We start from the raw sequence: 27,171 nt of genomic DNA, 5'->3' as shown, positions 1-27,171 counted from the left end.
AAACATTTTTTAAAAAACCTTTATCTGTTACTTTTCTCTGCGCTGTTAACTGGTTAATTATTCTAAAGAGGTTTTTTAAAAATGTTTTTTTTATGAAAAGGGAATATATGGACCTGTATCCCGTATAATTAACCATTTATATGCCCCACCCCTTTCAGACAACTCTCTGCTGATTGGACGTTCTACTTGTGGGGCTCACCGGAAATGCGGGATGCAGGTGCAGCTGCAGCTGGAGGCAGATTCAGATAGAGAGCCGTCACTCTTCATCCACATTACGCACATAGGCTTTACATTCGTCTAAAATGAGCGTGTCGACGTTTCAGAAGCTGACTATAGTGTCATGTGTGGTGCTGTGCGTCGCGCTTCTGCTGCCGAATATGCTTTTATCGCGAGGAAAGAGAGATGCGCCGCAGACTGAAGGTACAGATATCTCTCATCTATTATCACACGCACACATGAATGCATCACAATACATGTGATTCTTCTAAAGAAATCATGCTCTACAGTGATGGGAGAATCGAAGCTTTTGAATCAAGACCAAACTCAATGACGTTTACACATAACGTTTGCTAACGTTTTCTTGAAATTAAGGTTTGAAAATAAATGATACATCCATACCTTTCAATAAATTTTAGTTCCTGCATTTTGTGTTTCTGGTTTTATTTAATTATAATAAGGGCATTAATACAATTATCACATTTCCCTTATAATTATACACTTAGTCCTAGACTAAAATAAGTGTAAGAGCTGTCCAGACTGAAAACAGCTTGCACTGACATATCTCAGTATACATCAGGGCGTTCGTGCTGTCTCAAAATGCACACAAGTAATGTTTTTTGTAAGGCATGTTTGTTAAAACTACTTGCATTTTCTGATTAAACTAAAGCCTAGTCCTGGTTTAAATTAATCCCAGTCCGGGAAAGCCCCCTTAAACAGTGCTCACATTGAATCAAGTTTTATGGGGGGAATCCCCCATAAGACTTGTTTTTGGTGGGGGTGGGGTTTAGTCTCGCAGTATATAATTTATACAAAATAAACAATATATTTGATCATAATATGTATAACTATATACTATTTATTAAAAACAGGCTTACATAAAAGAACTGTCTTATTTTACTGTATTTTGGATCAAATCAATGCCTGCTTGGTGAATAGAAATGACTTTTGAACAGCAGTGTACGTCCAACAGAATAATTCTAGCATTATTTACCAATGTAGTATTTACTATTTTCCCTAAAAACAACAGGATGATTGACACTTTGTGATAATAATGTTTGTTCAAAAAGACTTGTTTAAATGCAAGAAACTAGTTTATTAGATATTAAAAATAGTGCTGTCAATCGATTAAAAAAATTAATCGGATTAATCACAAATTTTCTGTGATTAATCACGATTAATCACACATAACAATAATATTTTAAAATATACTTTTACATTTTAATAATTTCACATTTAATCTTCAAATTGATGTAGAAACAACATATTTCTTTAACAGCGTCATTTTATGAATGAAAGAAAACATTTTGATATTAGTACTGTAACTGATGTCTCTATTAAATTTATTATTTTAACATTAATTATAGCCATTCAACAATATAATTGAGAGCTATCATGAAATATACAGAAATTGAAGGAAGTTCTCAAACACTTTACAGTCTTTAATGCTAAATTATAAATTAAATGCAGAAGAATTCTCATTAAAGCTACAAAATCACGTTGATTTCTTCTTTTATTTTGTTCTTTGATTAACGTTAGTGACAGGAATCACAGCAGCACGTTTAAGAACGTGGCCCCTTTAAGAGCTGTCTCAGTACGCAGATCTGACCGTCACCGCACTCCCATTTTCACCAACTCTTTGCATTCATTTAAGATTTATTTTACACTTTGAAGTCTTGCTTAAGAAAATGCTAGACAAAACGGGCTTTCTGACATAATCTTGTATGGTTTTATCCATTCAAGCACGAAAGAGAACTTAACACGGTTGCGCTGTCTGACAGAGATTCACCGACGCAGCCTTCAGCCCATGACTGTTTACACCAGACTGGACCTCGCGTTGCGTTTTGCCGCGTCCCACAGTTTAGAAGCTGTCTATCTTCATTGAACGCGTCAAAGCAACTGTTTCAAATCGCGCTTAAGTGGTTTAAAAGTCTGTACACGAATAAGAGCGTGATTACATAATGTAACGCTAGACAAAGAATGTCAAAACAAACGGATGCTGCGTTAATTGCGTTAAATATTTTTCACGCGTTAATTTGAAAAAATTAATCGCATGCGTTAACGTTTACAGCTCTAATTAAAAATATAAATTGTGACCAGACCGTCTGGCTGTCAGTCTATGTGTTAGTGTTTTTCAACGATTTCAGTGCAGTTTACACAGTTACGTCCAGTAGGTGGCAGCAAGGGACTGTTATGAGTGAGTCTGTCAGTCAGCAGACTATTCAACCATTTCAGTCCAAAAGTCTGCTTTATTCAGGAACTAACTATGGTTATCAATATGTCAATCATAGCTATTTCAAGAGTGAATCCTGCATTTATATGCCGATGTAATTCCCGAAACTTTGCAGCGTGTATGTGGCCATTGGTTTTAGCAGCATGAAAAACCAGTTTTATACAATTCTGAATGGATTACATATCACAGAAACCGCACTACGAGCACTCCCTTTACAATTATTAAAAAGCTGTCACTCATCTTCATCAAGATCTCTGGCACCCCAGAACCAGGCCTAATAATAGTTTACACAAGGAATACAAAAGCTCCGACATGGAGTTGACAAATATAGTGGAAAGATATATATAGAGAGAAAATTTCCCCTCAAAAAAGTAGAAGCTTCCTCTTCCCAACTGCGAGTGGAGGTTTATTATTCTCCATTTTTTAGCTGAAGTTAGCTTAACCGGAGCGACGCCAATCAAGCAGTCATGTCAACGATGTCCTGCGCTTAGCGCCCATCACTAGTTCTACATATCCCAAATAAAAAAGAGTAATTCAATTAGTCACCTAATAAATCATACATAACAGACAAAGATTTGTTTTTTAACGTTGATATTCCTCGTGTGAAGAAACTTCTTCAGAAGAATATTCTTCTTATCTGACATATTTGTTTCTTATGTTCTGATAATACATCGAAAGGTTTTTACCAAACTGATAGCTCAGATGTCTTGATGTTAAATAAGAGAAACATGTGAGGTTTCTCTTCGAGATTTTAAAATATTTGAATGACTCTTAATTAGTCAGGTAAGTGCTGCTTTCAGGATTGTCATATTCCTCAAATGGGCAAATGAAAATCAAAATATAATAAATATGTCCCTTCTCTGTATGTTGAGTATTATTGCTTCTGGTTTGTGCATTTTAATTCACAGAAATTTTACAAAGTATGTTCAATAACTTGTCCTTTTTCTCATTTCATAGAAAGCTCGTGCATAGACTGATATTTTTCTGATGTCTGCACTGTCAGTCAATAAGAATCAGAAATTTTAACTGGGTTTCCGTGGGGTCTAAAAAGTCTTAAATTCCAAAATCAAAATTGTAGGACTTAAATTCACAGAAGTATTGTGTTCTAGATCTAAATTTTCCTACGGCCATGTAACGCTTCCTCTAATGCTCATTGAAATGCTTCTGTTTGATTCTGTGGTGTTGTAGTTCTTTTTTTTACAAACAGGTGCATTTCAATGAGCGTTAGCTGCATTACCACAACAAATGACACCAACATGCAACTACGGCTGTGTATTGGCAAGTTCCTCCCGATACGATACATATCACGATAGATGGGTCACGATACAATATATTGCTATGTATTTCGATACGATACACATTTGCGATATATTGCAATACTTAAATAGAAAATGTAAAAAGTAGAGCTAGAAATACAACATGCTGTGCACCACCGGGGGTTTTCTGTAAGGATAAGTGTAAAAACATGCCTCACCTATGCAGAGTGGCCATGATGTGCGATGCATGGACCTTTAGATCAGAGATTTGGGTTCTCAAACTGTGGATTGCGCCCCTCAAGTGGGTAGCACAGGGGAATAAGGTGGGTCACGCAAGTCACTTGGCTGTTGTGGTGCATTACAGTTAAAACACTGAACATGGGCAGTATAAAATCCCTGGTTCATCCGTGCTGTAAATGTGCTGGTGTCACATCCGTGAAAACACAATAAATGTCATTGTTACTTTTCTTAATAAACTTTTTGTCTAATGCACTGCAGTAGCCAAGTGACTTGTGTCATGACTTGCGAAGCCTACAAACAGCATTATTTGATATAACTCATTACTCCATGACTTATTTTGAAAACCGAAGCACACCCACACATCAGCTCTGAGAGCTCCAAGCATGCTTATGTTTTTCACCATGCTCGCTTCCACTTACTTTTGGCCGTATGTATATTATGGGAGGCAAATCCTGCCAAATTAAAATAAATTAATTAAACGATGAAAATGAAAACCAGATTAGCAATTTCATTATACACAACTGCGCGCACAATATGTGCCAAAATGAAAAATAAAATGAAATTATTTTTCATTTTCATTTTTACACTGACAATGCGTTGTCCCTGTCAAATTGAAAAAGAAAATGCAATTGGTGATTTGACATTTAATTTTCACTAAAATCTCGAGACAAGACTGCCAATATGAAAATGAAAAGGCAAATGGGAAAAAGAAATTGTAAAAACATTTTTTACAAAGGTTTTATTAATGTTCACGCAATAATACTGACACAATTCAAATTAAAATGTAAAGTTTGATTTTCATTTTATTTTCTCTTCTCTTCTCTTTTATTTCCTCTTCTCTTTTATTTCATTTTCATTTTCTTGTTCAAAGTCATGCAAATTACATGTTAATCAGTGGGTGTGGATGAGCGTCTGCATTACTGGGAACGCCCACAAAAACATCATATCCGTTTATCCGAACGGACGTGTGTAGACCTTGTCAGGCGCTTGGCCTTAGCTCTTTGTAATGATCACGATGACTGTGCCTGGTGCAATACCGAAAAGTTGTAGTGTGGTGTTCTGCATAGTTACATGTATCGATATTTTTGCACAGCCCTACATGCAACGTAGATTGCAGCCAATCAGCTTCGTGTTATTGGCGTGAGTTTCTTTCACATTGTACCACAGACATAAAACAGATTTTATTTAGTTGTGTTTAAACGGATCATAGTTGAAAGCAATGTCACCACGTCTAATAAGCGATCCATAATAATACTATGAGTGAGCACGCGTCACAACTTCATTGATGCGCTGATCGATCATAATACAGTAACGCATTTGAAAAGAAAGATCTGCAACTGTAAATGTGTGTGTGTGTGTGTGTGTGTGTGTGTACGTTACTGTGTAGTGTACTAGAAGTTGAAGCTACTGAAACCTTAAAACTTTCGATCTGATCTAAAGATCCATCCGTCATATACAGTTGTGTACTCTCACTGCACATTTGTGCCATACCCATTAGTTCTACATATTGTCTGTCTCTTTGAAATAATGCATACATGATGTAGCCTGGAAGATTTATATTTAGTAATTTAGCAGACGCTTTTATCCAAAGCGACTTACAAATGAGGTAAACAATGGAAGCAATTGGAACAACATAAGGACAACAAAAAGTGCAAAAAAAACTGGTCTCACAAAGCCCACCACAGTATACAAAGCTAAGTTAGTTGTTTTTTTTAGGACAGAAAGCGTAGAAAAGAGATAGAAGTCAGAACTGATCAGTCAGGTGTTGATGGAAGAGATGTGTTGTCAGACGGTTCTTAAAGATGGCTACAGAATCTGCTGATCTTGTAGCAGCGGGCAGATCATTCCATAAATGTGGAACTGATCCAGAGAAGGTTCGTGAGAGAGATTTTTTACCTTTGTGGGATGGCACCACAAGATGTCGTTCGTTTGCAGAGTGCAGGGATCTGGCGGGTACATAAGTCTGCATTAGCGAGTGAAGATAAGGGGGTGCCGAACCAGTGGTGGTCTTGTAGGCCAGGAGCAGAGTCTTGAATTTGAATCGAGCGACTAGAGGGAGCCAATGTAACTTAGTGAAGAGAGGAGTGACGTGCGCTCTCTTTGGTTCATTTAAGACCACTCTTGCCGCCGCATTCTGGATCATCTGTATAGGTTTGGTTGTGCAAGCTGGAAGTCCAGCCAGTAGCGCATTGCAGTAGTCCAGTCTGGACAGAACAAGAGCCTGGACTAGGACCTGCGTAGCATGCTCGGATAGGAAAGGTCTAATTTTCCTAATATTGTAGAGGATGAATCTACAGGACCGGGTGGTGCTGGCAACCTGATCTGTGAAGTTTAGCTGATCATCGATCACCACTCCGAGGCAGGGTTTTTTCTGGCTCAAAATGAGGCGGTGGTGGTGCCATCCTGATGTCATGGCTCTGCTTCCTTAGTCAGGTTTTTCTTGGTCCTGTAGCAGAGCCATGACAAAGTCTTTGGTTATGTGTGGAGAGAAACATATTGTTGTCCGTTTGACAATAATATACGTTCTCTCCAGTGTCTTGTCATTGGCCCCATTCCTCTCGTTTCCTCGTTATCTTTCCCTGAGTGTTTAATGTCCCACACCTGCCCCATGTCGTTATCCCTCGTTTGTCAATCCCTATATATACCCTCATGTTTCTTTGTCTTGTTGCTCGTGTATTACATATGTGTATGTGGATCGTGCTTGTCAGTGTTCCTGTGTTCCTGTCTTTCTGTTTCAAGAACCCTGTCAAGTCTTAGTAAGTGTTTGAGGTTAGTTTATGTCAGTGTTGTTTCTAGTTTAGTGTTTAGTTAGTTTTCGTCCCTGTTTCCCTTATTATTATCTTGTCATGTTTACACCCCCTCGTGGGTTTTTGTTTTGTGTTTTTTTGTATTATAAAGTCTTGTGTTAACCCCTTCACTGCTGCCTGCATTTGGGTTCTTTCTGCCAGACCTGACAGAATCCACGAACCAACACCGAACCCAGCGGGCAGCATGGAGGAGACGGACGAGGCGTTTAGGAGCCGCCAGGCTCACACCTTGTTCGGCTTTCGCCAGAAGGCATCCCCGTGAAGACCTTCGCCATGGACTTCCTCTCCACTGCGCGCCACTCAGGGTTCGACGAGGCGGAGTTGAAGGTTATCTTCAACAGCTGCCTCGACGAACCCTTTGAGCCTGCGGAGATGCGCAGGTTGAGGCCCCTGGGCTTCGTAGACCAGCTCCAGATCGCGATGGATCGCGAGGAGTCCAGGGGACTGTCCGTGGCGGGGTCTTCTACGGGGCTGGCGACGATCCCGGAGGGCCAGACCCTGCAGCTCGGAGTCGTGGGCATCACCACCGCTCTCCTCACCCCCTGCAGCCTCCCACCCAGTCAGCCTTGGGGGCAAGCGGGGAAGACGAGAGTCCTGGGGCCACCTCCGAGGAGTCCCAGCCGGAGCCAGCCGTCCGTCACATCCTTTCCATCACCCGACCACCAGCGGGTGGCTAGGCGAAGAAGAAGAGGCAACGGCGGGCAGCGTGGTCTCTTCCCGGCCGGTGCAGCCGGCATCCAGTCCGGTGCAGCCGGCGTCCAGTCCGTGCAGCCGCGTCGTCCAGCCGGGTCAGCCGGCGTCCAGTGGCCAGCCGCCAGCCGGTCCAGTCCGTGCAGCCGGTCCAGTCCGGTGCAGCAGCCGGCGTCCAGTCCTGGTGATCCAGCCGGCGTCCAGTCCGGTGATCCAGCCGGCGTCCAGTCCGGTGATCCAGCCGGCGTCCAGTCCGGTGATCCAGCCGGCGTCCAGTCCGGTGATCCAGCCGGCGTCCAGTCCGGTGATCCAGCCGGCGTCCAGTCCGGTGATCCAGCCGGCGTCCAGTCCGGTGATCCAGCCGGCGTCCAGCCGGCTTCCAGCCGGCGTCAAGCCCTGTCCAGCCGGCCTTCCAGCCGGCTCAAGCCCTGTCCAGCCGGCCTTCCAGCCGGCGTCAAGCCCTGTCCAGCCGGCCTTCCAGCCGGCGTCAAGCCCTGTCCAGCCGGCCTTCCAGCCGGCGTCAAGCCTGTCCAGCCGGCCTTCCAGCCGGCGTCAAGCCTGTCCAGCCGGCCTTCCAGCCGGCGTCAAGCCTGTCCAGCCGGCCTTCCAGCCGGGTCAAGCCATGTCCAGCCAAAGACTGTTCCCCCCAGGACTCCCCCTAAGTCCCCCAGGACTTCGCGCCCTGAGCGCAGCCGGGGACTGGGACTTTCCCCACCCCCATGACTGCCCCCTATGGGCCCTTGTTTTGCCCCACCCCCCCTCCCATGTTTGTTATTTTTATTGTCGCACCCCAACCCCATTGTATTTTGTCTTGTTTGCCACTGATTCTGTTCTCCATGTTTTGTCTGGTCTTGTCTTTGTCTCGTCTGCCTTGTCTTGTCCGTCTACCCCTTGGTGAGCACCTGGAGGTGCTCATTAAAGGGGGGGCTTCTGTCATGGCTCTGCTTCCTTAGTCATGTTTTTCTTGGTCCTGTAGCAGAGCCATGACAAAGTCTTTGGTTATGTGTGGAGAGAAACATATTGTTGTCCGTTTGACAATAATATACGTTCTCTCCAGTGTCTTGTCATTGGCCCCATTCCTCTCGTTTCCTCGTTATCTTTCCCTGAGTGTTTAATGTCCCACACCTGCCCCATGTCGTTATCCCTCGTTTGTCAATCCCTATATATACCCTCATGTTTCTTTGTCTTGTTGCTCGTGTATTACATATGTGTATGTGGATCGTGCTTGTCAGTGTTCCTGTGTTCCTGTCTTTCTGTTTCAAGAACCCTGTCAAGTCTTAGTAAGTGTTTGAGGTTAGTTTATGTCGAGTGTTGTTTCTAGTTTAGTGTTTAGTTAGTTTTCGTCCCTGTTTTCCCTTATTATTATCTTGTCATGTTTACACCCCCTCGTGGGTTTTTGTTTTGTGTTTTTTTGTATTATTAAAGTCTTGTGTTAACCGCTTCACTGCTGCCTGCATTTGGGTTCTTTCTGCCAGACCTTGACACCTGATCTTGTACACACACACACACGTAGGCCTACCGTAACTTTAAGTGGCTTAACCAAAGTGACTTTGAGTTTGACATATTAAAAGTTCTAATAAAATTAGATAAAAATTACAATTATTAAGTTATATAAAACATTACTTTTATTCAACCAAACAGAAATGTTTTTTTATCAAATAAACTTTTTTTATCATTTTCAACTAACTTTTCAGCCCACAATAGCCAACTGAATTAACCAGTCTTTCTAAATGAGCAAAGCTCATTCACATCTTGCATTCTCTGTGGTTCACTTTAAATGATTCAAGGATCTCTTATATTCGCTAGTGACTGAAATAGTTTAAATGAATTGGTTCAAATGAGTCATTCCTCTGCGAGTCGTTCTGAATGCAATGTGTGTTCATACTGGCGAACTCGCTGTGTACAGTATACGCTGATTCAACGATCCAACTGCACAGCTGAAGACATTACAATGATGTGCGTCATGTTAATTTAATAAATTTCAAGATATTAAACGTACTTGGATGCAAAACAAACAGCCGTGAAACACAGGCTGGCTCTTGTTCTGCAACTCTTTTTAGCACCTCAGTGTGCTGATAACGAAACAGCGCCTCCACTGTGGCGTAATGTCGCAACTGCAGTTACAACTGATAGTCTGTTAAATGCACGCAGCATTTCTTGTGAAGACTCACAAAATAATTTGGGCGAGAGCCTGAGGCGGCACGACATTTGACGGAGGCGGCCACCTGCAATTTCTCTATGCAGGAAAAAGCCTGCTCCCAGGTTTCTGGCCGTTCTGGAAGATGTGATGGTTGATGAGCCCAGTTGAATGGAGAAGTTGTGATGAATCTTTGTGTCCGCCGGGATTACAAGCAGTTCTGTTTTAGCAAGGTTCAGCTGCAAGGTTTATTCATTTACTATTGTTGAAAGTAGAAGGGGTTGGAAAAGTAAATGAAAAGCAAAGTACATTTTTTTTGCTCTGAAAAATGGTGCGAATTGTGACAAGTCTGGGATATGATCTGAACCATACGTTTTGTGGTCATGGCTTGAAAGAACTAAGTTTGAGGCTTGGCTAAAGCCAGTTTCTAACAACGTTTTTGAAGCCTACTGCTTTGTATGCAAGAAGGAAATTGATCTGGGAATGTTGGGTTTGCCTTTTTTTTATGTTTATGTTACACCGTGTCTACACCAGACGCGGCGTGGCACATTCACTGTAAGACACACGCATTTCAATCAGTTCACACCAGTGTTAATTTCGTTGACGAAAACTATGACGAAAAGTATTCGTTACCGGCATGTTTTCACTGACGAAAACGAGACGATAACTAAATAAAAATGAATGCATGATAACGAAAACTGTAATACAAATATACTGATATTTTTGTCAACTAATAAAAACGAGACGAAAATATTCTTGTCCCACCTGGCGGACATCAGTTTGCGCGCATGTGCTTATCTCATATAAACGGTAGAGAGAAGTCTCTGGAAGAAGGGGAAGCACAGACATGTATTCTGTGTCTCCACGCGCTTTACAAAGCGTCTTATTTTCCTTCATGATCGCCGGTAAAACGCCGCAAACTTGAAGCGCGACTGCAGGCGAGTCACCCCGAAACACGTTACGAAGGCAGCACAAAGGTTTTTATATGCCTATGTTAACTTAACACGAGCTGCTGCATAATGTGAAATGCAACAAAGTCAGCCAAAAGAAAACCAGCGCTGTCCTCTACTGATTATAGAAGTGATGAAGTGAGTCAAAGTGTACATTCGAACCAAATATGTAACATGTTTGCATGACTAAAGAAATGTAATACAATTTATATAATATGTCTTTTTGAAAGCTATTTCTCATTCATTGCTGTCTCAAGCAAAGACAGTGCAGCTCTTTCTTCAAAGAGGCATGCCATGAGCCAATAGCCTTTGAGTGTGAGCCCTGTCAGAGCGTTTCATTGGTTGAATGAACTGAATGAATACGCCCTACTTAATGAGTCAATTGAGTCAAATGGGATTGAATGCACTGGAACATGTCGTTCATGGTCTAATATTCTGTGTTCCAACAATGCAAATCTAGTTACTGAACTTTTCTGAAAAATAAAGGTAATGACCTGGTTTAATTTTATTCTAAGGTGAAGTAAATTATGTCAAAACAGTTGAATCTTTGTATGGAACATTTAATTACGCCAAGTAAATGATTTAAACCATTTAGATTTTAGTAGACTAAATATAATGTATATTTATTCGACTAAAATGTTTTTCATATTTCGTCGACTAAAACTAGACTAAAACTAAAATGATGGGGATGACTAAAATGTGACTAAAACTAAGTTGCATTTTCGTCAAAAGACTATGACTAAAACTAAATCAAAATTTGCTGTCAAAATTAACACTGGTTCATACGCTTACACACCACACCTTGTATTTCTCACGCTGAGAAGTAAGGGACAACGTGTTGTGTCCCGCTTTATACAATTCATGGACTAGGCAAATTAAATGTAAAGTAGTGATGGGTCGTTCTTGAACGATTCGTTCATTTTGAACTCAACTCAACTTTATTTATATAGTGCTTTTTACAATTTTCATTGTTACAAAGCAGCTGTACATACAGTGAGGGAAATAAGTATTTGGGCAGGAGGACCTTGCGGGTGCTTCAGGATTTCAGTCTACTGTGGCATAGCGTGTTACCAATGTGTTACCAATGTTTTGCTTGCTAACTGTGTTCCCAACTGTCTTGAAATCATTAACAGGCTTCTTCCGTGTAGTTCTGGGCTGATCTTTAACATTTCTCATGATCATCTTTACCCCATTGGGGAAATATTGCAGGGAGCTCCAGAACAAGGGCATTTGATAGTTATTTTGTATATCTTCTATTTCCAAATAATCACACCAACAGTTGTCTCCTTCTCACCAAGCTTCTGTCTGTAGCCTATTCAAGGTTTGTGCAGGTCTCCAATCTTGTCGCTGACATCCTTTAAAACCTATTTGGTCTGGACCATGGTGTTGGAGAGGTTGAACTGGAAGATACAGATTCTGTTGGCAGGCATCTTTTATATACATAACAAGCTGATTTAGGAGTACTTTCTTAAAGTGACAGGACTAATCTGTGGTCCATATAGGCACATAACCAATCTGTGGAGCCAGAATTCTTGCTAGTTGGTAGGGGATCAAATACTTATTTCACTGACTGAAATGCAAATCAATTTATAACCTTTATATAACATTTTTTCCCCTGATTTTTTTTAATATTCTGTGTCTATCAGTTAAAATAAACCCACCATAAAAATTATAGACCCTTCATTTGTTTGTAAGTAGGCAAACTTACAAAATCAGCAGGGGATCAAATACTTATTTCCCTCACTGTAAGACATATTGACTATAAGCAAAACAATTAAAGTTGTACCTGCAAAAACAAGAAAAAGGTGAAAACACAGAAGACAGACATACCCACATACAAAACACTCCACACACATAATATGCACACGTACTAACACACAGACACACACACACATGGACGCGCACGCACACACACGTACACAGACAAGTACGTGCACACACACTGACACGCACGCACACACACACACGCACAGTGAGAAAACACATTTAAGATAAAGGAGAGAGAAGCACAGGTCAAATATAACAGACTATAAATTGCTATATGCAATATTAATTAAGCAAAACTTTAAAATTCTGAACGAATCTTTAATGTGACTCGGGAAGAACAAGTCGTCTCGGGGAGTGATTTGTTCAGTTGCGCATGCACATTGCGCAACATTCTATGGGTCCTGTACTGGAATTAGTAAATTAACTAATTTCTCTGTCCAAAGTTGTCACGTCATGTGACAAAAGAACGAACGACTCAAACCCGAAGACTCGAGAGGTGAACTAATCAATTCTCTTTCCGCCTCTGACTGCATTGGTTAAGCGTATGGGGCTGTCACGTGATGAACGAACGACTCAAACCCGAAGACTCGAGAGGTGAACTAATCAATTCTCTTTCCGCCTCTGACTGCATTGGTTAAGCGTATGGGGCTGTCACGTGATGAATGAACGACTCAAACCCTCATGTTGAATGACATGAGGGGGAGTAAATGATGACAGAATTTTTATTTTTGGGTGAACTGTCCCTTTATTAAGCTACATGCTGCTAACTGAACACGAAAAACACAATAGATGTTAATTTAGTTTCACTGATCTGTATGTCTCTCATTAACTGTAAATTTGTATTGTACCAGCATCATATCCTTCAATCGGCCATTAAAGCATCAGCCTTAAAACACCACATCAGTGGATCACAAACACGCAGCTTGTAGGGATGGAGGCTTTTGTTTTTGTTCAGGAAGATTCAGTGACTCAGTGGGTGTCATGCGTGTTTTTATATCGATGACATCCCAGGCTTCCAATGAGTATCTCGGTTTTTTTTACAAAATCATGCAAAGGGCATCATCATAAAAGATGAAAAGATTTATTTGAGATTTTTTTTAAAAAGTACTAATTTCTGAACAATTGAGAGGGATGGCTGCTAATCCTCATCATTATTCTCATGATACTATGACACAGAATGACCTTGAACAAACACCGCTAACTATTAATGCATCTAAACACGCATTCTGACTTATTTTAAAAATCTGTAAATAATGTTTGTGTGTTGTGTGTCATGAAGGACCTGCAGGACATTTTCCTCCTGTGCTGCACAGAGCGCCGATGTCAGATGAACAGCATCGATCAGGCCGGCAGTTCTCCAGAGCTCATAATCCTGAAGCCATCGCTCGGGCTAAAGGTGCCGGGACAGGTGCGAGCACCGGAGGAAAGTCCAATCTTGCCGGACAGATCATCCCCATATATGGCTTTGCTATATTACTGTACATCCTTTACATTCTGTTTAAGGTGAGACGTCACGCATCTCTTCCATATGGGTGTCACGTGTGTTTACCGGAAGTGTTTGTTTGTGTTTGTTAAAGATCATGTCCAAAGGGAAAACAACTAAACCTTCAGAAAACCGAGTTTCTGCTGTCAGATCACAAAACATGAAGAGGAAAATTAGTGAGTATCCGCCTGTCCATTTCATTATTCATCAACGTTTTTTTGTCTGCAAGTCAGAAATCAGCATTTTGTAATCTCTCTCTCTCTCTCTCTCTCTCTCTCTCTCTCTCTCTCTCTCTCTCTGTCTCTTTCAGCTGATTTTGAGTTGTCTCAGCTCCAGGACAGATTGAACGAGACAAAGGATGTAATTGAGAGCATCATTTCAGCAGCGAGTGTCTGCTCACACAGGTCTGGATATCTCTGTTTTTGTTGGGTTTACACAGTTGATTTATCATTTGTCAGTGGATCTAAACCTTAAACCAGATCTAAGATCAACCACCCCAGACGAGATCTTGAGACACCCCAAACTAGATTTCAGGGCATCCAAACAATTTCTCAGAACATGTGCAGAAATACTTGAAAGACCTCAAGATCTAAAAACAACCCCTCAAATGACATGTTGCGAACAGAACATCTTACAGAAATGTGAACATCTTGGGACTCCTAAAACCAGATTTTGAGAGAGTCAGGGCGTCATTTATTCCAGGGCTTTACACATCGTTTTTCTAACTTAAACTGTATTCCTTTTTCATTAATGTTGGAATTTGTAACTTTTTCAGTTACAAATGAAAATTAAAACAGTTAGTGGGCAGGTGCTGTATGTAAAAGTGCCCTGTACCTGTAACATTTTTATCACTTAAGCTCATGTTTCAGCATCAAGATAGCGATTTCAAACCACCTTTTTGAGACAGTCTTTGGAAAACGTCTTGGTTACGGATGTAACCTCGGTTCCCTGATGGAGGGAACGAGACGTTGTGTCGAACCGACAGAATGGGGTTTGTCTTGAGAACCTATCATCTTCTGAGTATTTAGAAAAGGCCAATGAAAATTGGCGAATGAAATTTGCATGCCGGGCTCCTCCCCGGATGTCCGGGTATAAGAGGGAAGCCGGCGTGCTCATTCATTCACCTTTGGTCTGAGGAGCCTAAAGCATCCTCCCCCGACCGCTGGGGTGGGCGGCCAGTGTTGTGGCATGAGGGACACAACGTCTCGTTCCCTCCATCAGGGAACCGAGGTTACATCCGTAACCAAGAATTTCCCTTTCTGTCGGTCTCTCGACGTTGTGTCGAACCGACAGAATGGGGTTCCTATGGAAAACGCCACAGCACTGAGCCGCGTCACAATCTCTGCGGAGCGACGTTGACTGGCCTGGGCGAGTCAGACGAACACGCTAGCGCGAAATTATGACCTTCCAGTGGAGAGGAAGGGGGACCCAGAGCTTTCCACAAAAAGTTGGGAAGCCCCCTAACGCCGGCCGTCACGGGCGGAGGCCTGATTCTCTAAATGGCGAGAAGCCGCCCGGCACCGTACGGGCCACTGGGTAAGCATCATCCCCCCCGGGGGGAAAAACGCTGCAGAGGCCACTACCTACCGTAGGGAGGAATTAGTGGAGACACCACATGGTCTCACCATCAGGGGAGAACTCATGGGAGGAATGTGCGGACTGCAGGAGTTAACCGCAAGGTGGGAGTCCACCTGGGGAGGTCATGGGTTGCCAAGGTGGGAACCATTCATGAGGATACATCAGACGGAACAGCCCACGGAGGGGGGGTTACCATGTCTGGAGCACTAGGTCCGGTTAGAGCTATGTGGGAGATAACTCAACTGTTCCCCGGCCTAAAGGGGCAGGGCTGCTCTGCCCAGCTTGTCCCCTGGAAGGGTGCTTAGTGATGGATGGAATGCCTGTTCTTTACCTGAAGGGAAAGAAGTGAGGCGGGATCGCCACTGCTCCCCCCGGAGGGGGAAGGGCTTCCGCAGGCGTATGCCCTACCGGCTGCCGGTCCCACACCTTGCCAGGATGCGGGCTGACACCGGTTCCGCGCGTAGGTATTAGAACCTCACGGAGTTGTTAGGCATAGTCCAACCCGCAGCTCCGCAGATGTCTGCCAGAGAGGCGCCCTGAGCCAGCCACGAGGGGTGTGCCTCACCCCCAACGGGCAGGAAAAAAGATCGGTATGCCCTAACGAGGGCATCCACGATCCAGTGCGCCAGCCTCTGTTTGGAGACAGCCCTCCTGCTGACCTCCGAAACAGACAAAGAGCTGCTCAGAGCTTCTGGGCTCTGCGTGCGGTCCAAGCAGCGGCGCCGTGCGCGTACTGGACATAGCACGGATAGGTTGGGTCTTCCTCCCCGATGGGGAGCACCTGCAGGTTCACCACCTGGTCTCTCGGGAGAGTGGTGGGAACCTTGGGCACGTAGCCGGGGCGGGGTCTCAGATAACGTGAGAATCCCGGCCCCGAGTTCTAGGCAATCTGCGGACACGGAGAGTGCTTGTAGATCCCCTACCCTCTTGGAGGTGAGCGCAATACAGAACACCGTCTTTATCAAGACTGAGAAAGAGCGGTAACCCCGAGAGGCTCGAATGGAGCGGGGCCTCTTGAGGCCCGCCACCTAGGTCGCAAGAGGGTACGGAGTGCGGATAAGGTGGTCACCCTCTCGTGCCCCTTAGGAACCTAATGATCAGGTCATGCTGTCCCAGAGGCACCCAGCACTCGGGTCATGATGAGCGGCCGTAGCGGCTACATACATTCCCAGTGTGGAGGGGGAGAGGTTACTCCCCCGTCTCTTTTGAGGACAGGACAGCCCGTACCCGACCGAGCAACTCCGCGGGTCTTCTCGCCGAGAAGAACACCAGGACGAGAAGAGGCGCCACCTATGGGCGTATAGCCGCCCAGTGGCCGAAGCCCTAGCCTGAGTGACGTCCCAACCGGACCGGGGGTGGGTCACTCAGGATCTCCTCGTCCCGTCCAGACATGGAGACCAGGTTTTTCCTGGGATGCCGTAACGTGCCCCTTCCCCTGGGTAAGCTGTCCGCCAGGGGGAGCGGCCAGGGGGGAGTTGTTGTCAGAGCCTCAGCTCCGAGAACCAAGTCCTGGTTAGGCCGAAGGGGCGTAACTAGTACCACTTGATGCTCCTCTTCCCTGGCCTTGCACAGGCCCTGTGCAATGAGGCTCACTGGGGGGAAGCGTACTTCCGCTTGTCCCGCGGCCAGCTGTGCGCAAGGGCATCCGTGCCGAGGGTACCTCGGACAGGGAGTACCCAAGCGGACAATGGGAGGAGTTCGGGGAGGCAACAGGACCACCTGTGCCTGTCCAAACTGCCCCCAAATGAGCCGGCTGCGCGGGGAGGGAGTCGCCACTCTCCGCAAGGCGTCAACTGACGAGAAAGCACATCGGCTGTCTGGTTCAGGACGCCTGGGATGTGTGTGGCTCGCAGGGAGCTGATCACCTGCTGACTCCAGAGGAGGAGGCGTCGGGCGAGTCATGTTAGCTGCTGTGAGTGAAGAATACGCCACAGCAGCTGTGCTGTCCGACCGGACCAGCACGTGCTTCCCTGCACGAGAGGAAGTCCCTCAATGCAAGTAGCACAACCCACAACTCTAGGCAGTTGAATGCCAACGCAGGCGGGGGCCCGTCCACCGCCCCGACACTGCTTGCCCGTTGCACACGGCACCCCTTAGGGTGTGTCGGCAGAAAAGCGTGTGACCAACGCCTGCTGCCGGTGTGCCACGCTCTCCAAGGAACTTGACTCTGCCGCCAGTGTTGGAGCGGTCGTATATGCATCGACCCGAGGGGGGGCCACCCCCGCCGAGGATGCCATGAATCCCAGGAGCCTCCTGTTACAGGGGGACCGCTGACTGTCTGATCTCAGGCAGTTCAACACTGACCGGGCGCGCTAGTCCTCGCGCCCCCCCCTGGGGGTGAGCGGGGCCGCCCGTGAGGACAGAGTCGAGTTCCATACCGAGAAAGAGGATGCTCTGCACCGGGGAGAGCTTGCTCTTATCTCAGTTGACCTGTGGCCCCACCGATCTAGGTGCCGGAGCACCAGGTCCCTGTGTGTACACCACAGATCTCGAGAGTGTGCCCAAACTTGAGCCAGTCGTCGAGATAGTTAGTACCCGCACACCTCCTTCCCAACGGGGAAGGAGGGCGGCTTCCACGACCTTCGTAAAGACTCGTGGAGACAGGGACAGACCGAAGGGGAGGACCCTGTACTGATATGCCCGTCCCTCGAACGCGAACCGTCGGAACGGCCGAAGTCGAGGGAGGATCGAGACATGAAAGTACGCGTCCTTCAGGTCGATTGCCATGAACCAGTCCTGACGCCTGACGGACGCCAGGATGCGCTTCTGCGTGACCATCCTGAAAGGCAGCTAGTGTAGGTGCCTGTTCAGAACACACAGACCCAAGATAGGGCGCAACCCTCCGCCTTTCTTAGGGACAATGAAGTACGGGCTGTAAAACCCGCTGAACACCTCGGCCGGTGGGACGGGCTCGATCGCTCCCTTCACCAGAAGGGAGGCGACCTCCGCCCGAAGTACGGGGGCATCCCTGCCTCTGCCTGAGGTAAAAGGACGTCCCGGAACTTGGGCGGACGTGCGTAGCCGAGACGGATCGTCTTCCTCAGCCCGCCTGACAGTCTGGGGCCCCCAGAACTGTGACAGGGGACTAGAGGTCGATCTGCTTCATCGCCCCCGCGGAGGGTGGTTCGATGGCTAGCAGTACGGATTCCTTGCCAGGGGAGGCCCCCCGGGGAGGAGATCGGCTCTGCCATATTTCCTGCCTGGCGACTGCGCAGCTCAACGCACTGTCTGACTGAGAGTGCTGAGGGCTGGTGTTTATACTCGACATTGCGCTTTGCCATGACGCAACGTCGAGTTTGCCGTTCACCGTCGTGCAGAGGGTGAGAGCGGCTGAGGTAACCCAGAGAGAGAGGAAACTCTCCTTTTTGAGAGTAAGTGGGCGCCAGCCCCCCAGAGGGGGCCAGCAGATGGAGGGACGGGGCAGGAACCGTCCCTATCCGACCTACCAGCGCTGTGGCTGGGGTCGGGCCCAATGGTAGCCTCGATCCCCCTGAGGTGATCCCATGACAGCCGCTGCCCGCGGCTGCTGATGGGGCGATGGTCTCCTCTTCGCTGTCTCCTCCAGGTCACTGGAGGGCGTTGAAGAGGACCAGGGCTGCTGGGAAGCAGACAGTGCACGGGACTCGACGGCCGAGGCGGCCGAGTTGCGGCACGGAGGACTGCTTTTTACTGTCGAGAACCCTCCACAGTAACACCAACCAGCCCCCCCTTGCGAGACGGGTACGTCGAGAAAGCGGACCTTCTCAGCGTTACTCATCTGCGCAAGGATTGGCCAGAGGAGTTTCTCATGGACCACAAGTGTGGACATCGTCCGACCCAGGGCCCGCGTGGTCACCTTGGTCGCCCGTAGAGCGAGGTCGGTGGCGGCGCGGAGTTCCTGCATAAGCGCTGGGTCGGTCTTACCCTCGTGGAGCTCTCTCAACGCCCTGGCCTGGCAGGAGCCATAGCGTGGAGAGAGGAGGCAGCTTGGTCCGCCGCAATGTAAGCTCTCGACACCAGAGATGCCGAGACACCACATGCTTTGGACGGGAGTCTAGGTCGAGCCCCCCCAGGTGGCCGCCACCTACGGGCACGAGTGCACCGCGGCGGCATACTCCACCTGGGGGACACCGACGTATCCTCCAGCTGTCTCAACCTCGAGGGAAGAGAGGGTGACAGAACTTTGTTTGACGTGAAACGTGCCGGGAAGGGGCGTTCCAGGTCTTACAAAGTTCCTCATGCACTTCCGGTAAACACGGCACTGGGGGCGGGCGCGGCTTGGAGCCGCGCTCAAACCCGAGGCGCCATGTAGCCAGCCGCGAGCGCCGGGAGAGGCAGTGCGGGCACTGCAACCCAACACTCACGGCGGCCCGGGAAAGCATGGCTGACATTTCGACGTCCGCTTCTTCCTGGGCTCGACCCCCCGAGGGAGGGAGCCCGAGGAATCGTCGGAGTCGGATGGCAGTACGTCACCCCCCGATGCTGCAAGAGACATCTCATCATCACGCATCGTGTCCGAATACGTGATTGAGGAATAAGACGGCGGACCGTCTTTTTTGGGGAACGGTCAGACGAGCGAAACGAGGTGTGAACGGTCCGTAGGCCGTGGCTGGCGGATTATCGCTCACAGTAATCCTCATATCACCCTCGCTGCTTGCCGTAGCGGACGGCAGGGCCGTAGTCCTGCCGCCACGGAACGGGGAGCAAACGAGGTGGTGGCTGAGTCCCGTGGGAACACAGCCACCTGTGACGCAACGTCTGAATCGTCACCGCCCGCAGTGCGGGCAGGACGTATCCACAACGTCTGCCCCAGCGTACTGGAAGCAGGCATTGTGTCCGTCCCTCTCCTCGACGAGTGTCCCAAGAGAATCTCATCATCACGCATCGTGTCCGAATACGTGATTGAGGAATAAGACGGCGGACCGTCTTTTTTGGGGAACGGTCAGACAAGCGAAATGAGGTGTGAACGGTCCGTGAGCCGTGGCTGGCGGATTATCGCTCACAGTAATCCTCATATCACCCTCGCTGCTTGCCATAGCGGACGGCAGGGCCGTAGTCCTGCCGCCACGGAACGGGGAGCAAACGAGGTGGTGGCTGAGTCCCGTGGGAACACAGCCACCTGTGACGCAACGTCTGAATCGTCACCGCCCGCAGTGCGGGCAGGACGTATCCACAACGTCTGCCCCAGCGTACTGGAAGCAGGCATTGTGTCCGTCCCCCTCCTCGATGAGTGTGTTGCACCCATGAGAACAGCGGGACAAGCCACGCTGGAGAAATTTGCTCTTTTAGAAAAGGAAATTGCTCGAACACCTCCGGAACTGCCGAGACGCCCAGGGGAGAGTCACTGCAGGAAGGGACCATCCGCTGTCCACGTCGTAGATTCCAGCAGAAAGAATGATCACCAGATCGCAGAGAAGCTCATCAGATGCGTAGGCTCTGAAGAACAAAAGGTGAATGAATGAGCACGCCGGCTTCCCTCTTATACCCGGCCATCCGGGGAGGAGCCCGGCATGCAAATTTCATTCGCCAATTTTCATTGGCCTTTTCTAAATACTCAGAAGATGATAGGTTCTCAAGACAAACCCCATTCTGTCGGTTCGACACAACGTCGAGAGACCGACAGAAAGGGAACTGCAATTTTAAACTGCAGTTTCCAAATACTCGGCAGTAAATTTGCACATGTGGCTTCTTTTTTCACTTTTTGTGTACTATGATAGATGTGGTGATCGTCACAGACATATTCCTTAAATCATCAGATTGATCTGCTCAGCAATGTGAAAGCACAACCCACACGTTATCAGGGTTCCTGCGGGTCCTTAAAAATTAGATTTTTCAAATTTAAAGCCATAAAAACTCTTATTTTTACAGTCTATAAGTCTTAAATTTTAATTGGCAAATTATCTTTGAATTATCTAAATACTTTCCTAAGTTAAAACTATTCATTAGCTTTATGCGATTTATATCTTTCTTTGTGGATTTGTTTGATCACGTGACCTTTCGCACAATTACGGCAGCGTCAACCTCTCCTGTGCGCAAAAGGATGAGAACAAAATGGGTAAATGCAAGTTTATCGCGATCTGGCATCCACACACTTTTTAAGGCAATGTTTCCCGGTTTGGAGCCTGTAAAGACATTCACCTGTTGCAGAGACAAAACGGCATACATAGCCAGGTTTGGTATTGCACCGTTTGTAAAAAAAAAAGATAATGATGAATCGTTCGTCGTTATGTTCGACGAAAGCACGAACAAAACCACAAAAAACAAACAACTAGACCTCCACGTCAGATACTGGACAACGGATGAAACGGGATCGTACGTTTGTACCTGCTACTGTGGTTCTGAGTTCCTAGGCCATTCCACAGCTGAGGATTTACTGGACAAATTCAAGGTATGGCAAAAATACATTACACAAAATATATAAATATATATCCACACACCATGAAATGCATAATTAAATGTATTGGAGCATGTCGAAACTATTTATGCTAAAATATAATTCAGTATATTGTGCAATAATTCCTGATCTCATTAATGTTATATAGTACAGCTCTGTTTAAGAACGCTGGGGATTGTAATTTATATCAATGTGCTTTGATTAAATTCAAACTACAGAATCGCATCATAAAATTATACCAGCAATTGTAATGTAGGCACGTTTTTTAACTCTTTCCCCGCCAGCATTTTTTTATACATTTGCCAAGTGTAAAGCATTTTTGACCAGGCATACACCCAGAATATTTTATTCCGTGATTGATTATATGAAAACAAAATTTAATGAGAGAAAAGCCGTTTACTTTCGGTTTTAAGGTAAGAAACGACGTTCAAATGTTTCGAACAGGCAATTTGGTTGAATCATTTGTAAATATAATGGCATATATGTTATTGAAAGCTATATTTACATTTAATTTGTAAAAAAAACCCTGTGAAAATGATTTGCTGAATCCAGGTTACCGTGTGTTATTAGTTTTGAGAGGTTGTTATTTGGGAATAAGGAACCTGCAAATGTTGCGACTGGCCAATCAGAATCAAGCATTCCAACCAGCCGTGTAATAAATAGGTATAACAGCACCTCCTACTGTATAACCGTGAAATATCAAGTCGTTTTATAAATATGGGATGAAATTAATCTCAAATTGATTAACAAATGCATGCACAGTCATCCGTGAACGTGATACAAGTTACACTTGTTACACTATTGTAACCTCTTCGTCGCTCCGTCAGACTGCTCTCTAGTGGTAGGCCATAGATTATGCACGGTTGTGCGTGGATCTGAAGTTGTTTGTGTGTGGATTGTCCAGTACAAAACTGCGTAATGAACGTCTCAAAATCCGAATGCACAGAACAGGATGAATGGACGCGCGCTGCAGGATACACAAATGCACAACTTCTCATTTGTATGCGCAAAATGATTATACATGAACACAAAATGAAACATTGTATTCACAAATCTGTCTCTATTTGTACAAATCGCCTCATGTTTATTCAAATCTAAATTTCACAGATTCAAATCATTAGGCATTTGTTTGTGAATAGTAAAATACAAGTGTAACTTATATCACGTTCACGGATGACTGTGCATGCATTTGTTAATCAATTTGAGATTAATTTCATCCCATATATAAATGACAGAAAATCACAATGATTACTCAATGTCTGGCACACATATGCTATATTATCTGTTATTCTTTTACAATTCTTGTTGTTTCCTATGTGTAGACTGGTACAAGATGCTTTCTGGGTCAATGGATGGGCCGAACGTTAACTGGAAGTTTGTGCTGCTCCTCCAGCAAGAATACAGTGAACAGTTTGGTGGAGCACAGATTCAGATTGTGGGAAGCTGTGGTCTTCACATCATGCACAACTCTATCAAGAGTGGTTTTGGAGTGGGCAAGTAGAGAAGCTTCTTAAGGCCCGGCACTTCCTTTTTCACTGTGCCCCTGCAAGGCGGCAAGACTTCACTTTAGTGACAAAGTCCACAAAATTTCCCCAACCTTTTTGTGGGCATCGCTGGCTGGAAAATTTGAATCCGTTTTAATGTTGCTTTATTGAATAAAAATGTTACATACGTTAAAACTGTGTTAATGGCTCTTTGTTCTGTTGTGAAAATGGTATTAATTATTCTTGGTTTGGGTCTTAAAGTCTTAAATATGATTTTACAAATTGTGCAGCAACCCTGGTTAAGAAAATATCTCTGTTCGAAACATCAGATTGCAGGGTACGTGCAGAGATGCAATAGACACACAAAAGTTCTGGATTGCAGCTTTAAAGATATGAAAATTTCATTATGTGATTTCGTCATGTTTGAAGTGTAATGTGTGTATTCCGTGATGCAGTGTTGAAGGCGCTGTAGCAGGACATGATGAGCAGAGGTTACTGTACCAGCTGAAGGAGATCACACGGGTCATGCAGGAGAGTCAACTCGTGGACCAACTACCAGCCAACAGCGAACAGCAGTCCTGCGGCCACGAGTGGGACGGTACACATCTCTTTACATTCCTACATACACGCTGTTTACTGATAAATAGTTGTATAACAAGCATGTCGTTTTGACAGATTTCTGTTTCCATCATTCACCTGACGTGAGCTCAGACACGCATACACCACTGGAGGTGAGCTCTGAGACGTTACATGACATGCGTGTGGACAACAGAGCCCAAGAACAGAAGACAGATGCCAACAGAACCGGACCCATAGATGACATGTCCGACTCTGACTCCACAAGACAATCTCAGACTCGCACCATCTCAGACAACATCACCGTCAGACAGAGGAACACAAAACCCATCCAATAAATGACTGAATGGAGAATCTGAAGCTTTTGTGTAGCACCACCTTTCACAGCTCATTGTCATGTTTAACAGCTGATGATCGTGTTTAATGACAGAACAAACACAGGAACAGAATATAAAGCATACATCACACCAGCTGTGTCAACTCTGTTATATACGCTAGGGATCTGTTTGAAACGTGAGCTCAGGGCCTCTGAATCTCCAGAGAAGTCCACGGTTGACATGTTTAAAGTTTGTATTAATAAACAGAATTAGCCTGTGTTCACCAGTTCACATTAACATTTAATCAGATATGATAGAAAAAGCTGTGTGAGGGGAGGGATCTGAGCTGTGGCCACAGACTACCCAGAATTCCCCCTGCTTGACTGATGCTGCAAAAATTGTCACAAGACAACAGAGATGAATGATGGCTTTATATACAGATCTCTATGCCCTGATTGTTTGGATTACATGAGCGTGCCTCCCGAACTGAGTTAAATCAATTTAATTATTATGTTGGCTTGAAAAAGGCCATAAGACACAGCGCACGAGCCCCAGAGCTCCCCTTCTTTTGCCTTTTGCATGAACGATCTGATGTCCCAAAAAAGTATCGTAAAACACATGTAATTGTTCCTGTGTCTATGACATAAAGAAGCCCGTAATGTCTTTAAAAAGTTTGAGCAGCTGAATCTGTGAAACCCAGTCATATTACGGTTATGTATTTTTTACGTTTCAATTCGATTCAACAGTTTTTTTGGGCGATTTTGTATTTTAAAAGCGGGGAGGACATAGCTGTGAGTTGACGTGATTCAATTCCACGAATAGCTAGGACAACAGTGTAAAAATGACAGCGTCGGCTGTGACATTACATTTTGGAGATTTTAAAACAAGCGCTTGGTATTAAACGACGTGCTGGATCTTAACAGTGCCTCGGGGAAAACGTTAATGCTTGACATTGACAAGTAAACACACACACCAGGAGCGCATTACAAGGACTGTTTGCTGTGACGGGTTTTAAGGAGACTAAGCACAAACTATAGTGCGTTTACTTTCATTTAATAATGGCAAAGACCATGAAATATACTAACTTGTTAGGCTAGTAGCCTAAGTTTTGCATCCAAATAACTAAAAAAGTGTCCTTGCACAATTCTGCCAGTGGGTGGCGGTATAATATTGATTGGCAGGCTTGTAAATCGTATTTATCCGTTTTTACAGTCAACACTTAAGCCTGGCTCAGACTACAGGAGTTTTAAAATCCTGACAGATTTTAAATTCTGGTTGCAGCACACACATAAGGAGAATCTTGACCGATTCTCTTATTTAAAATCTTAAACCTGGCTCAGACTACATGAGTTTTAAAATCTGGAAAGATTAAAAATCTGGTTGCAGCACACACATAAAAAGAATCTTGACAGATTATTTTATTTAAATTCTTAAACAAGCTCAGACTCATCAGTGTACAACTAAATATATACTACACATATTTTTACATATCCATAGGATATGCAGTTTTGTAAAAGGAGCTAATAGTAACCGTTTTAATGGGTTTACTATTTTTAGATGTTGACATCACATCTACATTTGAATATCTTTTTCAAGCACTACAAAAATAGGTTTGCCCTTTGTAAACTTGCATTTATGAATGTGAAATGTCCAGATAAGAAAACGTTGGGGGGTAAAGTTGTGTTTATAAATAAGACTAAAGGTAGCAAGTGCAAAAATAAATATTTAGAAAGTTTGATTGGAAGTTTTTTTATTTCATAATTGCACATCAAAAGACATTCTAATACACCCAAACTTCAGGATAATATTAAGATTATCATACCAGAGGACGCCTCTTATGTCATCTCACCGGGAAACAGAAGTAAACAAAGGGACATCGCAAAGTTAATTTCACGTGATCTCATCTGGCAACGGTTGTGTAACGTCTTTGTCGCTCTCTGAATGATTCTCTGTCTGTCTGTCCAAAGCCGCGGGAATGTATTTTGAGCAGGGGGTGCTATAATGCTTTTTGCTAGGGCTGAAGTTATGACTGTGGTTTGGGCGAGCCGCTTAAGTTTAATGTTAATAAATAACGGAAGAAAAAAATTAGTCGCTGCCGAGAATAAAGATGAATGCCAATGTGATTATAAGACACAGCGTAAAAACAAACACATAAATGCATGTTATGTATGCCTATAGCCAAATAACAATCTGTTGAACGAAACTACAAGCTGCGCGTTAGCAGTTAACTTACCCGGTACATTTAAAACCGACGCGACTTCTCCCCAGCTCTTTTCCTTATCTGTGCGGTTGTGGTATGTTTTGGAGGATACATTATATAGACAATCATGTTGTTGCCACAAGTTGTTCCTCCATCTCCGCTGTCCAACGTACCCTTGCAGGAGCTTTCGCGGTCGACATTTTTAAAGGTCTGTCAGTCACCTCCGTCACCTTGCAGATGTGCCTCTCATTGGCTGTTGCGAAAGTACCAACGTCATCACCCCGATTTAAAATCCTAAATATCAAACATGTTTGATATGATCGGGGCGGCCCCGATTTCTCTCGGAGCAGATCGGGAGGTGTAAGATTCGATCTGTGATCGCCTCACATTACGTTATAATCTGGGCCGAATCTCGGACCCGATCGAGGTTCTGGACCCGATTTTTTCAAAGATTCTCGGGAGGGGAAATCGGGGTAAAATCTGGCCGAGAATCCTGTAATCTGAGCCAGGCTTTAGGCTACGTTCATGTAACCGGTCCTACTCCCCCCGCTCTGCGCGGGCCTCGAACCGGCGTCGGTCCGAATGGGAACGAGGAGGCTAAAGACCGCAGTCTCTAGCGTCTGTCGCTAGAGCGTCTCTGTTGGTCGGGGAGTGAGGTTTACACACTGCACAACTCTTCACTAGCTGGCCTCCGTTACACTCACCCCCCTAAACCTCACTCCCATCCGGGTCACAGCACCAATGTAACCGGTCCTACTCGCCCCGCTCTGCGCGGGCCTCAAACCAGCGTCGGTCCGGATGGGAACGAGGAGGCTAAAGACCGCAGTCTCTAGCGTCTGTCGCTAGAGCGTCTCTGTTGGTCGG

The 27,171-nt window shown here is 45.3% G+C and overlaps 1 protein-coding gene across 1 annotated transcript; it reads left to right on the top strand.

The window, feature by feature from the left end:
- The first annotated feature begins 200 nt into the window (after positions 1-200).
- ric3b (RIC3 acetylcholine receptor chaperone b) lies at positions 201-25,814 on the top strand. Its single transcript, XM_057330402.1, has 6 exons — positions 201-420; positions 13,576-13,799; positions 13,874-13,955; positions 14,090-14,183; positions 23,670-23,812; positions 23,890-25,814. The coding sequence occupies exons 1-6, from the start codon at positions 303-305 to the stop codon at positions 24,126-24,128; spliced, it is 900 nt and encodes a 299-aa protein (XP_057186385.1). The 5' UTR covers positions 201-302; the 3' UTR covers positions 24,129-25,814.
- Positions 25,815-27,171: the final 1,357 nt, after the last annotated feature.

The sequence above is a fragment of the Triplophysa rosa genome, linkage group LG3 (genome assembly GCF_024868665.1).
Source record: "Triplophysa rosa linkage group LG3, Trosa_1v2, whole genome shotgun sequence".
NCBI classification, from domain to species: Eukaryota; Metazoa; Chordata; class Actinopteri; order Cypriniformes; family Nemacheilidae; genus Triplophysa; species Triplophysa rosa.
Note: the sequence above shows the minus strand (reverse complement) of the source record. Positions and strands in the feature narration are given on the sequence as shown.